Source organism: Ovis aries, chromosome 15 (genome assembly GCF_016772045.2).
Source record: "Ovis aries strain OAR_USU_Benz2616 breed Rambouillet chromosome 15, ARS-UI_Ramb_v3.0, whole genome shotgun sequence".
NCBI lineage: Eukaryota > Metazoa > Chordata > Mammalia > Artiodactyla > Bovidae > Ovis > Ovis aries.
This window is the reverse complement of record NC_056068.1, coordinates 39,022,885-39,040,392: the sequence shown is the minus strand read 5'-3', so window position 1 is coordinate 39,040,392 and position 17,508 is coordinate 39,022,885. Positions and strand designations below refer to the sequence as shown.

Below are 17,508 nucleotides of genomic sequence, written 5' to 3'. Positions count from 1 at the left end.
CTAGCCATACTTCCCTTCTTCCAGGACCTTAAGCATGTCATATTCCTTCAAACCTGAAAGCCTCCGCAAATACCATTTCTGCTGCCTGGAGACTGTCTCACTCTCCTTCCCATTCCCTTAAGTCTCAGCTTTAATGTCACTGATTCAGATAATGATCTTCCATAGCCCCTTTACCATAGTATTCTGTGGTAATTCTGTCATAGTATCTCACTTCTTTACTCTATTTTCACAGCTTTTCATTACTTCTTGAATGCCTGTCTTCCCCGCTAAACTGTAAACTCCATAAATACAGGGACAAAGTCTTTCTTGTTCATCACTATATGTACTATATGAAACTCACTGAAAGCCTGATTAAGAAGGGAAAAAAGTTACAGAAGTTAAATAGTATACTAGAAACATAAAACTGGTACACAGGAATTAGAGATAAAGAGCTGGAAAACTACGGTGTATAGGTAATATTTGAAGTCCCAGTGATGAATGGCATTACTTAGATTTAAATGTATAGATTCTGTAAGAGTGAAGGTAGCTGAAGACAAAACTGTTGGCAAGGAACACATTCAAGGTATAAATGATCAGGAAGCAGGTGAGAAAAAAAATTAGCAGAAGATCTAAAGAAGGATGTCAAAGGGCCAGAGTATTGAAGAAAGAGTCAAGGAAAAAAACAGTGAAACCTAAAGGAAATGCCTTTAAAGACAGATACCAGATTTACCACTAATTTAACATTATTCAAAATATTATAGTCAATTCAGCAAGACAAAAAGATATAAAAAGTTTTACTTACAAAAGGGTCAATTTATCTACCAAGAATATGTAAGAAACAACTGAAAAACTACTAGAAATAAGCAGAGTTGAGTTAGGTGAAAGTGAAGTCGCTCGGTCGTGTCCGACTCTTTGCAACCCCATGGACTGTAGCCTACCAGGCTCCTCAGTCCATGGAATTTTCCAGGCAAGAGTACTGGAGTGGGTTGCCATTTCCTTCTCAGTTAGGTGGCTAAACACAAATATAGAAAATTCAATAATTTTCTTTTATGCTAGCAGCTAGAAAATCTGAACATATTCTACACATAACAGTAACAAAAATACAAATTATCAAAGAATAAACTTAGACCACTGCAGAAGACACAAAAGAAAACTGAATAAATGGAAAGACATAGTAGTTGGAATAGGAGGCAGTATAATAAATGTGTTAATTCTTCTTGTCACTGTCCAGTCACCCAGTAGTGTCTGACTCTTTGCAACCCCATGGACTGCAGCATGCCAGGCCTCCCGGTCCTTCACCATCTTCCTGAGCTTCTCAAATTCATGTCTACTGAGCCAGTGATGCCATCCAACCATCTCATCCTCTGTTGCCCCCTACTCCTCCTGCCTTCAATCTTTCCCAGCATTAGTGTATTTTCCAATGAGTTGGCTCGTCCCATCAGGTGGGCAAAGTATTGAAGCTTCAACTTCAGCATCAATCCTTCCAATGAATATTTTGGGTTGATTTCCTTTAGGATTGATTGATCTCCTTGCAGCCCAAGGGACTCTCAAGAGTCTTCTCCAACACCACAGTTCAAAAGCAACAGTTCTTCAGCACTCAGCCTTCTTTACGGCCCAGCTCTCACATCTGTACTTGACTACTGGAAAAACCATAGCTTTGACTATAACTTTGACTATACGGACCTCTGTTGGCAAAGTAATATCTCTGCTTTTTAATATGCTGTCTAGGTTTGTCATGGTTTTTCTTCCAAAGAGCAAGATACAGTACAAAAGAGTATGAAATGCAGAATTTGGGTGCAGTCTCAAAAATAACAGAATGATCTCAGTTTGTTTCCAAGGCAAATGATTCAATATCACAGTAAGCCAAGTCTATGCCCCAGCCACTAATGCCAAAGAAGCTGAAGTTGAACAGGTCTATGAAGACCTATAAGACCTTCTAGAACTAACACCAAAACAAGATGTCCTTTTCATCTTAGAGGACTGGAATGCAAAAGTAGGAAGTCAACAGATATCTGGAGTAACAGGCAAGTTTGGCCTTTGAGCGCAAAATGAAGTAGGGCAAAGGCTAATAGAGTTCTGCTAATTCTTACCAAAAAATAACTTCAAAGAATCAATGTAAAGCTCAAAAATTTTCAAATGTATTTCTGAATGCCTACAACAGACACAGGTCAGACTGGAGTATGTTAAGCCTGAGGATTACTCTATAAAGAGGGAAAGACTAATGATACTAGAGAAGACAATAAGGGGAAAAGTGTCTTATAAATGCATGAGGGGATAAAAGAGTTTATTCATTCAACAAATGTTTATTGAGTCCTTACTATGTGCCTGACAGTACAGACAGAGTGAAAAGGTATAGTCCCCCCAAAATAATAATAATAATAATAATAATAATTTAAAAATTTAAAAAAAGGTATAGTCCCCATCCTCAAATTCAACTGATTTAATGCTATACACTGAAAATAAGGGCAAGACAGAGAAAGACAAAGAGAAAACATACAAGTGTCTGTTGTTTCAGTGTCTCTATTTCTGTGACTCCAAAAGTAGTCTCTGCCTCTTAATATCCTTTCTTAAACTAAATTAAATGTAACTTCAGTTTTTGATGTTCATTTGTAATCCCACTGTCCACCACAAGGGTGGTGCCTTTCTTCCTAGGCCGTCTGAACTTGTCCTTTTGCAAAGGTTAAATTTCATTTTCCACACTACTTTCAAAAAGCTAAGCTCATGGCATCCAGTCCCATCACTTTATGGCAAATATGTGGGGAAAAAGTAGAAACAGTGACAGATTATATTTTCTTGGGCACCAAAAATCACTGTGGATGGTGACTGCAGCCATGAAATTAAAAGATGCTTGCTCCTTGGAAGGAAAGCTATGACAAACCTAGACAGGGTATTAAAAGCAGAGACATCACTGTGCCAACAAATGTCCGAATAGTCAAAGCTAAGGTTTTCCAGTAGCTGTGTTTGGATGTGACAGTTGATCATAAAGAAGGCTAAGCACTGAGAATCGATGCTTTGGAATTGTGGTGCTGGCGAAGACTCTTTTTTTTTTTTTTTTTTAAATTTTTAATTTTATTATTTTTTTAATTTTAAAATCTTTAATTCTTACATGCGTTCCCAAACATGAACCCCCCTTTTTTTTAATTTTTAATTTTTTTATTTTTTAAATTTTAAAATCTTTAATTTGGCGAAGACTCTTGAGAGTCCCTTGGACAGCAAGGAGATCAAACCAGTCAATCCTAAAGGAAATCAACCCTGAATAGTCACTGGAAGGACTTATGCTGAAGCTCCAATACTTTGGCCACCTGATGTGATGAGACAACTCACTGGAAAATTCCCTGAGGCTAAGAAGGACTGAGGGCAGTAGGAGAAGGGGGTTTAAGAGAATGAGATAGTTGGATGGCATCACCAACGAAACAGACAAGAATTTAAGCAAAATCCAGTGGAGGACAGGGAAGCCTGGCGTGTTGCACTCCCCGGGGTCACAATGAGTAGGACACAACTTAGAGACTGAACAAATACCAATTTCACCTGGGACATTGTATTTTCATTTCTCTTAGCCCCAGGCCTTCATTCCTGAGTTCAGCCCTGGTTCTCAAAACCTCTTCTGGATTACAGTGCTTGCCTGGGAAGCTAATGAGGACAATGAAGAAATCAAAGCCTAGTTGCCTCCAAACATAGCATTCCTTCTGCCTGAAACACACTTCCTATTCCCTCTCCTCCAGAAAGCTTCCTCAAGCCCTGAGTTAAATACAGCTCATACATGCTCATCTAGTACCCCATTCTTCCTCTAACACAATATAATTTACTTATCTGCTTTTTCCACTACATTGCAAGCATCACAAGAGACGGGATCTTGTCTTTTTTTGTTGCCTTTTACATACCTAGTATTTGGTATAAAATGAGCATTCAATAAAAATGTAGAAATGAGCAATAACTATGTAAACCATTGAATAAGTTGTTACTAAAGGATATCTTCTAATATAGTTATTCACAATATATTTTCATGTGGAAATACAAAACAGAATGTGTGATATGATCCTTTATTATTTTTATTTTACTTTACCTTATTTCCTAATTTTGCTCTTTTTTTTTAAAGCAAACCCTTATTTAACACTATGGGTCAAGAGTGAATGCACACTTAGTCGCTAAGTCATGTCCGACTCTGCAATCCCATGGGCTATAGCCCACCAGGCTCCTCTGTCCCTAGGATTTTCCAGGCAAGAATACTAGAGTGGGTTCCATTTCCTCCTCCAGGAGATCTTCCTGACCCAGGGATTGAACCCACATCTCCTCCTTCTCCTGCAATGGCAGGCAAATTTTTTTTTTTACCACTGAACCACCTGGAAAGCTCTTATGTGTCAAGCACTATCCATTTAATCTTCAAAACAACCCTGTGAGGTAAGTAATATTAGTCTCCCATTTTAAAGATAAGGCAACTAAGAAGTAAGGTTTTAAGTAACTTGCCCAAGAAATCCAGGATGCTGTATTCAATATATTCAATACACTGAGTACTTTTATAATTTTAAGTAAGAGATAAACAGACATTTTAGTGTAAAGTGCCATTACAATATTCAGTAAAAGCACATATTTCCAGGATAAAAATCATTTTTGGACTCAAGTCTACTCCTACAGTACACTTTCATATTTTACAAGACCGTTTCTATCTCTTCAGATTCTATATAGTGTTCTTTTAATAAAGTCTATGAGAATTGCTAATTTTGTAACAAGTAAATGATATTTAATAGTGATAACAAGGTAAACAATGTCCAAAGGATTACAGAACTAAAATCCATTTATCTTTAAGGAATTCTAGTGTCTTTTTAATCTGACAGTCACCAAAATTCAACATTTAGTCATATGCAATTAAATTAAAATGTTCCCATGAATTAAAAAACACAAAACCTTTATAGAAGGTTTTATGAAGTCAAGAATTTATAAATTAGAATTATGCTCATGATTTCAACAAAAAACATTTTTTAAGATGTGAAAAGACAGCAAATTTGTTCAAGTTTACAGCTGTATGCTTCAGCTCTCCAACTATTTGGTTTTAAACTTTTAAATATCATTTATATAGAAATGGACTCAGAGGTGGACCATCTAATCTTCTTTGTCTCACCTACTGATATCTTTATGGAGACTTTAAAAGGATATTTGGCCAAACAAAGAAAAACTGGTACTTGACAGACTTAATAAGGACCACTCATTTTCAAGAAGTTAGACCATAATTAAGCATGAAGGACAGCTATATTTAAATATATAATAGATGCCCTACAAGTTTCCCATTTCCAATCTCTAACACACCAATGTTTCAGAAAGTACGGCCCCACTTTGCTAAGCTAGTGTTACATTTAGGTAATGAAGTAAACATAACCATATACTTGGGACTAACATACATCTATAACCACAGGTAGCAAAGTTTTACAATGGCTTCCCACATTATACAGCATAAAATGTAATATTAAGACCTTCACAATCTGGCCCCCATATTTATTCTCATCCCCTTCTCTTATATAGGTTATTTCCAAAGTATACCACTCATGTCTGTAATCCCCTAAACTTCCTACTCTACTCTTGCTGAATCATTCCTGTTCACTCTTTACAACCTGTCTCCTCTGAACTCTTCCCTAATCCTACTAGCCCACAGTGACATCTCCTTCTTCTGAGCTTTTCCAACCGCTTAATAACCAAGTCAACATTTGATAATTTTCATATACATTTTGAATTTTCTGTGTATAATCACCTTTTTTCTTAGGCATAATATAACAGTAAAGGGGATAGGCATTTGGGGGCCAGGGGGTAGCATGACAGGAAAATATCAATCAAAGAGTTAGGGTTTCCAAAGTTTTAGACTTGCTCTAAGACTAAATTTGAAGTTCCTGAATAAAGCTATTTAATTCTTTGTATAAATGAGGGCTGGTAATTGGTATTCAATCTAAGATCTTTAATGACAAATACTCTTTTTGAGAATGATTTGTATATTCCATAGTTGCTTAGGATGTTATATTACATGGCAAATACAAGAAGAAATTATAAATTCTTGGTTGATGTGATCTGAGGAGTGAAGCCAAATACACACTTGGACAAAGTCAGGGCTACCAAGCTGGAAGATACAGACTGGCAAAAAATGACAGAGGAAGAACAAATAGAAGCATGAATATGGGAGACTCTACAAACAAAAAAATTAAGTTGAAAGAAAGTTTTGGAAAATTGCACCAAACAATGATCTCTGTGGACTTTCATAAATAATCTTCACGGTATTTGTGTTTTAGAATTCAATTAAACAAATACTTGAAGTCTAGGTAAATAGCACTATTTCAGGTAGTTCATTCCAATACACTGTAACTCTACAAACCACTCACACACAAAACATCATACTTACTGAGATCTCGACATTTAATAGTACTATATTCGAAAGAGATACAAAGATAGTCACAAGCTTCTCTCAATTCAGGAATAGATATGCCATCAGGACAACGGATTATTCCTGTTTTATAATAATCCTGGAAAAAAATAAAGAATGCATAAAAGAATGCACAAGGTAGACAAATTGTATGTTTAAGATTGGGCTGATACAATTTTTTAAAATTGTGATACTCTTGAGATTTCTGAATTGTGGAATTTTAAAGTTAGGTAGGACCTCAGTTCACCTAACCACTTTTTCACTTTACTGACAGGAAAAATATGTCCAAATGGATTCACTGACTCATCCAGTTATTAAATTATTTAACAAGAGAGATAAAGTTAGAACCCATGTCTCCTCATTATTTATGCATCTCTTCTCTCACTGTACCATGCTAATTCACATGTATTCCCCCCTTACAAGTTATTTGTCTACATACCTACCATATATTTTTTAAAGAAATTTTAAGGAAGTTAAATGATATACTTTACATTACCTTAAATATTACCTAGAGAATTGAGCAAAACTTAAGGTTTTTAGTAAGGAACTTCAAAATCATTTCCAAGTATTCAAATATATGGAAACAGAACACACAATTATTCTTCTTCCAAATACTGTTCTTTGGTATTTCCCACATAAGTACAAACAATAACAGCTATTACTTCCAAAATCTACTTGAAACGCTATTAGGGGCTGGCCCAGAGCTACAGATAAGTTACTCCATAGCTGAGTCATGGAGTAACTGGTCAATACCATTAGGGGACAAATGGAAGTATGGGCAACTGAAAAAGCACTTCTCAAAAAATTAGGATCTGCCTCAAGCTTCTTGATGTTCAGAGCCACAGTTAACACCATTTCTGAAGTTGTTACATGAATCAATCAAGACATCTTCTGGTACTTTTCCAGTACTTGTTAGTACTGATCATGACCAACTACTTTTCCTGTCTTGTACCTCAGGATTCTCCCTCTCCTCTTCCCACAAAACTATTTAAGGAAACCATATTTTCAAACTGTGAAATAAACTGTCACACGCTATAAATCAAACCTTTATCACTGATTAAAATTACAACTAGTGACTGTAGTACTAATTCAAATATTTCTCAAAATAGGTTAAAAAATTAAGTTTTAATACAAAAATGATAGGAAATACATTTTAGAGCTGACTTTCAAATGTTCCTAAGTGTCCACCACTAGTTATATGCAACAAAACATTAGAATTCCAGTAGCCACATTTATTGTGACAGCAAAAAATTATCAACTTCTTGTACTTAATAGAATTAGGGAAAGTGGAGTAGTCTGACTATAGAAATGTTACCACTAAACCCTTGAAAGAGCTGCCTATGCAGACCTAAGAGATGAATTATCCCCTCTTATTTTTGCAAAAGTTATAAAATTCCTTTATTTTTATCATGCTATATTTACATACCAAAAGAAAATGAATTAAATGATATTAAAAAATACACTGGATACTTCCATAGTGATATCCAAATACAATTCTGCTTTCAGTCTAAGTACCTACCGAGAAAGGGTCAACTGACTCAATCAATACACAGAAGAAACAGCACTTACCAGAATTGCTCGAAATACTGTCGAGCCAATTCCTTCTGCCACTTCATACTCTCCCTTCTCATTAGGACGTGTAAAGTTATGTTCTCTGCCAGATCCAAACATCCTATGGTAGCAAGTAATTGAGAAATAAATCAATAGGCTATCCTTTCAAAAGAGAAAATTGTTTTCATGTACAAAAGTAAAAAGGAATTATAAGTTTAGCATTAAATTATATCATTAAATTAGCCCATCAATATTTATCAGATGTTTATTCTGGCAAATGTGATAAATGAAGGATTATAAAAAATTTTTTTTGTGGGAGGAAACAGTAGTAAAGATTCCCCATAAGAAAATAAAATCAATTAATAAGATTCAAAACCTAAATAACTTTCCAGTCCCTTTTCTTCAGGGGTGAAAAAAAAACAACAAATCAATCTAGGAGAGATTCTTATACTAATTTTGTCCAGACAAAGAAAAAAATGAAAGAGAGAGAAGAGGGAGAGAGGGAGAAAGGGGAAACTACTATCTTCAATGCAAAGTTAGTCTATTAAGTAGCATGTATGGTAACCTAAACTAGAAAAAAGTAAAATAAGTTTAGGCAGATTAGGTTATTTTACTTTTCCCAAAACTATAAATGTAACAAATCCTGCACAGAACTCTTACACTGGCATCCTAGAACTGAAAAATAAGCAATCAAATACTGGGGTAGAGAGGAATGAAGAAAAGAATGAAAATTCTAAATAAGTAACAAGCTCATAATATTAATTTTTACAAAAAGAAGATGCAAATGAATTTCTTTTTTCAAGTCATGTTGTTGGCCCTTTAACAGTAAATATTTAGAAAAAAAGCAATCTGCTAAATATGTCCTTCAAAACAAAAAGCTGAATGCCTAACTTCCAAGCAAATTTTTAAAGTGTGATTAAAAGAATCTGAATCTCTAAATTCAATGACAACATCATTACTAAAGTCAATATAGCTGATCTAAGTTTCCTATTCAACAATTTCCCAATTTAAATAGTTCCCTCTTTTCTTATAACACAGAACCTATAAAGAACAAAGCTTTCTTATTTCAAAGTTTCCAAAAGAATGCCAACTGCTTTTTACAGTTCCCATGAATATTAATTTTCATTCCCAAAGACATGCTTTAGTCAACTGACATGAAAAGAAGCCTTCACTGATTTGGAAAAAAAAGAAGTGAGTCTTTCAGGAATCAAATGTCATGCAATTTTCTCAAATACTTGAACTTTTTACAGAAAAGGAAAGTTACTTTTCAGATCAATATGGATCACAAACAAAAAAATCTTCTGGATTTATTTTTAAAAGAAAACGTAGCCTATCAGCTGAAGAAAAATTTCAAATACCTACTTCTGCCTTTCAACTGTTTTAGGTAAAAATACAAAATATGATCAGTGTCAAGTTATCCTTCTAAAAATCTCCCATGAACAATCTTTCCTTAAAGTTTTACTGTTTGTTATAATGTCTTAGAAATAAATAAACATGCTTTGATTTTTAAAAAAGAGTCTTTCCTATGCTTCTAATAATATGTAAAAGCCTATAGAGTACAAGCACTTTTTTCCTTACAGATGTAAAGTCTAGAGCTAATGTTAAAAGGAAATATTTGTCTACCCAAAATGTAAACAGTGTCACATGCTGGCATTTGTTCTGGATTCTGAGATACTTACAAATCATACACACACACATACACAGGTAACCCGAATAGTTACTCAAATACAACCAAGCAAAAAATTCTAGTTTTCCTTTTTAACCTCATGCAAACTTCCATTTCATTTATGTGCTTCCTTCATTTTATATTAGAATGAATAGAAAAAAGGCACTAATTTTATAATTAAAAGGTGTTTGATCCTACTTTTGAACACTTTGAAAATCAATTCTGTACTGAAGTTCCCGTAACTACAGCCCATATTGTCTCTACCAATTCTAGAATGTGGTTCCCTTAACTACAAATTTTATATTAATTTATTACTCCAGACCAGTACAGATTAACAGACAATTATTTCTCCTTCATTCTACTGACTAATTGTTAACATTATTTCTTTAAAGTAAATACATCAAACTGATAACTTACGCTGACTTTTCAGCTAACCAAATGCTGATACCTGCTGTATCTGAAGATTTAATTTGGAAGCCGCAAGTGAAGGAAACATTATCACTGTTAAATTCATCTTGTCAAATACAACCTATATTTTCAGATCTTTAAGTATCCTGTCTTCATCTAACTACTGCATTTGCTATTTCTAGGTACAGCAAACATTATTCAAAATCAAATCAAGCTCAAAATCTGCCTCTACAATTTCTAGCTGGATTAACTTGAACAAGTTATTTAAATTCCATAGCTCAACAGCAACACTGTATTCTACTAGAAAATTACTGTAAAATTTTAAATTTAAGAAAAAGGCAATGGAAAAGTGCTTATTATTAATAATACAAAGAATCACAATAATACAAACCTGCCCAACATTGTATTTGGCTGTGCAGTAAAAATGGATGGGTCTACAACAAATCTAGTGTTATCCACTATAAGTGTCACTCGTTCTGATGTTCTTACATTCCGAGCTCCTTCTTTTGCATTTTCATACACAAATACCATTTCCCCAGACGTCTTACAGCTACTATCTGAACTTGATTGACTACTGTTTCTGCTGCTGTTCCCAGCACTGCTGCTGGATCCATCTGGAGACACTTTCTGAGGACGAGGACTGCTTGGACGAGAGGAACTGTGATCTTTTTCACGTTCTGAAATAAAGAGGTTAAACAAATTTATGCAAATTTTCTTTTAAAAGATACAAGAGATACATATATATCTTATGAAAATAGTGATTTAAAAAGTAGTTTTATATCATAGCAATTCTGCTTTTTTTATTTCAAATAACATTTTCACAGATCATCAACCTTCATTTATTTTCTAGAAATAAAACCTAAAACATTACATTGTTTTCTAAAACAATTGTGTAGACTTTTTAAAAAAGACGTTTACCTAACCAATGTTGACCCAGACTAAGATCAAAATTAAACTGAATTATATTACTGCTCTACTTAAAAATATACAGAAACAAAAGGAGTACAATATTCTAAGTCAAATAAGCAAGCATTGAAAGTCAGTAAAATATTAATAATAATTTTAACTGTCCTAAATATTGAAAGTATTAATACTATTCTGAAAACACAAAGTACAAACTTTGGACTCTTAACTACATTAATAAGGAAATCCCCAAACAAGCAATTTATCTCACAAAAGGAAGGTACCAAAGGAAGAAAATATTTTTACCACAGACACTAAGAAGTATTTATGTTTTCAAATGACTTTTAATGTTTTACCAAATTAGTTTAATAGCTGATGATATACTGCTTTCTTCTCACTCTCATTTTTGAAAAAAGCACTGCTAAAAATTTTATAGGATCATATTATTATTACCTACAATTTTAATATAAAGAAACACTGTTAAAATTCAGAAGATTTTCTTTAGCTGTTCCAACAGTCTACAAAAGAGAAATTAAAACTAAGATTTTGTGATGTTTTCTTTAGAGATTAGATTACCAAACTTTAAAGGTGACCTAAAAATGTACCTCCATCTCATCAGTTTCATCAGCTTTTGCCAAATTCTTTCATGACTCAGGCTACTTAGAACACTCTGTACAGCTTTACTGGTTATATAATTAGGCTTGCTGTATCTCCAGAGATACCCTGACACCTCCCTTGTAGTGCCTATTTCTACAATGTTGGTAGCACTCTAAAAGTAAAATTTGCTAAAGCAATAAAATAACTTATTATATCTCCTATTCTCTTCCCAGATACTAAACTTTCCATATAACAAACTGTTCAGCTCTTATTTATACTTTTGTTGGTTTTTAGCTTATTAGTATTATTCTGATTTTAAAGACCTACTTAGATACTGACAATCTCCATATAATTAGACCTAATATATATGATTTTGATTTATATGAGGTAATCAGAAACTGCCTCAAATAGTAAGTCAAAATATCTAACTTGCCACTTCTGAGGGAAAAATAAAAATCAGCAAGCTCACATTGTTTATGTACATCTACTTAAGAAGTGGTGCTTTATAGTCACACAATGTATTTACCTGGAGGAACAGCATTCATTTATGATAAAGAGTAGTGAGGAATAAAGATCTGAGCTGTCAAGGGGGAAAAAAAACCTACTTCCACCCCCCTTTTTCTTCTCTGTTTTTTAATTAAATTTAAAATACTGCCAAAAATCAAGGTAAATGACTCCATGATGGTTACTCTTTCATTTCCTTTTTTATTATGATTAACAAGGATTCTTATCAATAATTTACTACATATTATTTTAAATAAACCACTGCTATATATCTCACAAGATAAAAATTACTTGAAAAAATTTTATATCTACATATTACAGTTGTAAAGGCTGTTCAAATTACTTCTAAGACTGTCCCAAACTCTGAAAAAAAAATTCACTTTAAAGTTTCATTTAATAAGATTTTTTTTAAAAAGCAAGAATCAAGCTAAGTTAAAACAGAAGCAACTGAAAAGAAGTAAGATGTTAATTTTACTTGTGAATTAGGCATAATTCACTGTTATTACTACTTTAAAAAGGTAAATGCACTGGGAATTTCCTGGCAGTCCAGTGGTTAGGTCTCAGCGCTTTCAGTGCCAGGGCCCAGGCTTGACCCATGGTCAGGAAACTAAGATCCCACAAGTCATGCAGCATAGCCAAGTTAAAAAAAGAAAAAAAGGCAGATGCATGTTTTTGAAACCTGTTGGGAAGTTTAGTTGATTTTACATACCAATATGGTGCTGCCGTGTTGGAGAAGTAACATTTCTAATACAAGGAGTGAGCTGAGATTCTGTTCTTTCATGAGATGAATCTCGTGATCTGTCACTTGACCTTCGTCTATCTCTTGATCTCTCATGTCCCCCACTAGCACCATGCAGACTCATTTTGGTGTGGTCGACAGCTCCTTTAGCAACACGTGAGGGAGTGCTGATAAATTAGAAAAGAAAATTAACCATAGAAGTAGAACATGAAATTGCAAATGCTTTCCAAAAAAACTCCCAATTAATATAAAACTACTAATATTCTGAAGTGCAACAGTCAAATGCTATTATACTTAACAATTCTGAAACCTAATTTATTTTAAACTTGCAGGTTTTATAAATTCTGGAAGACTATGTCTTTAAAGATCACATACTCCAATTCAGTTTTTTTAAGGATGAGAAAACTAAAGCCCAGAAAGGTTAACTGACTGTTGAGTTAGTAGCATGGTAGAAGAGGTAGCAGTAGTAGTTAGCAGCAGTAGTAACAGCAGTAGACAACATTCAAATCTCTTAAACATAACTCAAGTGTTTTCCTGGTTTTTCTGATTGTAAGGGAAAAGGAGAGGGTGAGCATCAGCTTCTGGAACTCTTAAACACTGAGGTATGGGACAAAGTAATTGGTCTTGCTGCCAAATAAAATAAGAATACATGCTAGGGACTTTCCTGGTAGGCCAGTGGTTAAGACTCCCCCCAAGGCCAATGCAGGGAGCATGGGACTAAGATTCTACATGCCATGAAACATTGTCAAAAAGTAATTAAAAAAAAAAAAAAGAATACATGCTAACTCCAATCAATTCATTTTGATTGAACTCTCTTTGAAAAGCATTTCTGAAATGTTGAAAAGCAATTTTCTAAAAAGCTAATAGCACTGACTAAATAAAGTTACAGAATCTAAAATTTTAAAACATCTTACATAGAACAAATTTGCCCATGGGAAGTGAATAACTGAGGATGATTAAGATATTCTAGTTGACAGCATTCATTCACACAATTATTTATTAAGTTATATGTACTATGTGCACAATGCTATTACATGCCAGGATAGAATTAGCTTCCTTAGAATGCTTATGATTTAAGTGCAGCAGCTATACATGAATTATTCCATTTAAACAATGTAAACAATTCAAATGTTATCCCAAATTTAAAATATGAAATAATTAAATGTATCTCAAATACAATTAATAAATGAATGACAGACAATAAATGCTCTAAGATCTCACAAGAAGATGTTACTGTAAATCGCTGGTGAACCTGGCACAAACAAATAGCTAAGATTTTAATAATCAAAGTACACTGCAAGTAAGACAACTGATAGGAACAAAAATGAAAGAGCCTAACCTAAGGCAGGTGAAAATTTACCATCTTATTAGCAAACAACATAGTTCATCATTTTTAAATGTTAAGTGCTTTTCAGAAACAGGAGAAAGACAGGAATAGAAGGAACTTCATGGCTTCAGCGTAATAAAGACTTAAAATCAAATTGTCTTTTAATACTTAATTGCTCAACATGTTGAATGCTAACTTAACATTTTGGAACCTTAGTTTCCTCATCTGTAAACTGTAGATCCTACTGACTTTCTAAGTTTAATATGAAGATTAAATGAAGTATAATCAGTAAACTGACCAATAATGTGCCTGACACAACAGAATCACCCACTAAATGTTACTTTATTTAGTTTTAACAGGCGATGACATTAAAGTTCAAAATCACAAGATTGTGCTCAGAGTCACACAGAATTTTAGAGGATATGCTCATAACACTGTAAGCTAATCCTTTCAATTTATTCCAGTAGCCTCTTCCATGATGTTACCTTATTGTCCTTCACCAAAACTACATTATTTAAAAATTTAATCTTGAGTCAGTGCTCAGGGATCATCTCCTCTGATTTATTAACTGTAACACTGTTATTTGAGTGGTTTCTTTCATTATGAAGATCGTTATCATCTCACTATAACAGACTAAAAACACAATAAATAAGGCTGACTCTGTATCTACCCTGAGTGATTTCTAAGGAAATAAAGGCAATTGACCAGTTTTTATCAGTCATCTGTCTCTCATAAATCTACAGAAAGAAAAAAAAGAATGAAACAACCCTCTATTCCCACCTTCCTTCCAGTGAAAAAGATCAGAGTAGGATCACATCATTGGAACATAATTTTTTTCTTTAAATAGAACAAATCCAAAGATCATACTTTTAAGTTAAAAACCTTACAACAGGAACAATGGAATTTCTGACTCATCTCCTAAAGTAGGAAAAAGAAAGGAATCCACAATAATAGAATAAGCATTATATACTAGAAAAAACCCTCAAATTATTCTAAGTTTTAAATGTACTAATAAACACATTTTCTAAATATGAATCTAATCGATAACAGATAAGATACAAACACAATTACAACTAAGGCAAATGAAGGATAAATGTTCAGTAAGGACCAAGCCAACTGATTAATTGAAAATGGATTTCAACTAGACATCTTTATAGCTGAAAGATTAAATACCACTAAGCATTTTGCTTAAATACTGGCTTCATTTCTAAACTGTTTAGACATTAAACAAATGCAAAAGGTGTCATAATATATTCCTGTTCCTTTTTTTCATTCTCAAATGGAATGTACTCTGAATGAGACCTTCAAAATCAGATGTCATGGGAGACTAATTATGTCCTACTCTATTTAATTAAATAATTTTAGATCAGGAAAGCACTCTAAGGGCAAACATAATTAACAAGTGCAAATGAAAATGAGGACAAGCAAGTTCATAGAGGATAACTCTGCTTCATGTTGCATCTAAGAGTTTGGGATACATGAATTGAGAATAGGAAAGGAGATGAAAAGTGTATCAGCCCCAACACCTGCTTCTAGCCAAGACAGAGAAACAAGGACTAAACTTACCTTCCTGTCTGAAACTACCCAAAAGCAAAATATATGAAACAATGACAAGACATAGGACATTTGGAAAAGAGAGTAATCCCTGGAAGATGAAAAAACAAATCAGATAAGGCTAACCATGGGCTTCCTTGGTGGCTCAGTGGTAAAGAATCTGCCTGCCAATGCAGCAGACATGGGTTCAATCCCTGGGTTGGGAAGATCCACTGGAGAAGGAAATGGCAACTCATACCAGTATTCTAGCCTGGGAAATCCCACAGACAGAGGTGTCTGGAGGGCTACAGTCTATGGGGTGGCAAAGAGTTGGACACGACTTAGCGACTAAACAACAACAAAGGCCAACCACTGTCCCAAATTACTACCTTGAGAAGAGTTCTCAAGTAAAACACAAGAGAGGCAAAACCCAGGCAGAAGCTGATGGACTCTGAGTTAAGGATGAGGAGCTGAGAGGTTGGGGACAATAGGTGGCAGAGTTCTAAGGAAAGAGTATACCAGAGAGGGAAGAGCAGCACAGAGAAAACCTCAGCAATCTGCAGAGTCCAGTACTAATTAACACACACATGAGGAAACCTCATTAATGAAGCTGGAGAAACAACGGACTCAGAGAATTAGAGAAAACCCTGCCCAGGACTCGCACAGAGCCAGGAAAAGGGCCTGTCCCTCTCTCCCCACAGTGAGGCTAGAAAACCTCATAAAAGGGCACTAGAGGGGGAATCTGTGGCTATGAAGTGGGAAATAATTGAGTACTAAACTAAACTGAGTACTGTCCTAGTCACATCCAACGAATGCCAATAGCAAGAGGTGAAAGAATCAAATCATTTCCAAGTAAGTAAACGAAATCCTAAAATGAAGCTCAAGAAAATTTATAGGAGTACAAAAATATCCATCAGCCAAACAAGGTAAATTCACAATACATGGCATCCAGTTAAAAATTACCAGGCAAGCAAAAAGGAAGGAAAAAACCTCAACTAAAACCAACCCAAATATCTTAAAATAAGAAAATCTTAAAATTAGACACACATCTTAAAATTAGAAACAAAAACATTAAGAGTCATTATAACCATATTCCTCCAAAAAGTTATGTAGAAATACAGAATATTAAAAAGATACAAATCAGACTTCTAGAGACAAAAATTGTATCTGAGAAGAAAAATACATTCATCTGGAATTAATGGAAGAGTATACATTACAGAAGATTCATGAATTTGAAGACTGCAGTAGGAAATACCCAAATGAATACACTATTCATTACAGAAGGATAAATTAAGCATAAGTGAGCTATGGGTCAACTTTAAGAGCCCTACTATAGGTATAAATGGAGTCCATAAAGGAATAAAGGTGAGGAAAAGAAAAACATTTGAAGAATGTCTTGAAATGTAATTAAAATTACAAACCCACAGATGCAACATGCACAACAAATCCTGAACACATTTTAATAAAAAATAAAACCCAAAATGATAACGGCTAGCAACCTAAGATTGTTATATCCTGTAAAAATATCTCTCAAAAATAAAAGGGAAATGCATTTTTAGACACACACACAGAAAAATAAAATTTAAAGAACATCCTTTAGGCAGAAGAAAAAAATAACTCCAGGTGAAAATATGGTATTGTTAATTGTTCAGTCATGTCCAACTCTTTGCAACGCCATGGATGGCAGCCCATGGACAGACAGGCTTCTCTGTCCATGGGATTCTCCAGGCAAGAATACTGGAGTGGGCTGCTGTGCCTTTCTCCAGGGGATCTTCCCAACTCAAGGATTGAACCTCCAGGGGATCTTCCCAACCCAGGGCTTGCTAGCAGATTCTTTACCATCTGAGCCTACACAAAGGAATTAAGAATACTGGAAATAGCACAAAGTTTGGGAGGAGAGA

General features: G+C 34.3%; 1 protein-coding gene across 14 annotated transcripts in view; it reads right to left on the bottom strand.

Moving 5' to 3' along the window:
- The window catches only part of BTBD10 (BTB domain containing 10), a 77,536-nt gene that overhangs the window by 12,039 nt on the left and 47,989 nt on the right, over nucleotides 1–17,508 (bottom strand). For all 14 annotated transcript variants that reach the window (XM_042233033.1, XM_042233040.1, XM_042233035.1 and 11 more), the window contains 4 exons: nucleotides 12,718–12,914; nucleotides 10,396–10,681; nucleotides 7,949–8,051; nucleotides 6,359–6,479 (listed from right to left, as the gene is read on the bottom strand). In XM_042233033.1, coding sequence (XP_042088967.1) covers nucleotides 6,359–6,479; nucleotides 7,949–8,051; nucleotides 10,396–10,681; nucleotides 12,718–12,914 — 707 coding nt within the window. The remainder of the gene's footprint in view (nucleotides 1–6,358; nucleotides 6,480–7,948; nucleotides 8,052–10,395; nucleotides 10,682–12,717; nucleotides 12,915–17,508) is intronic.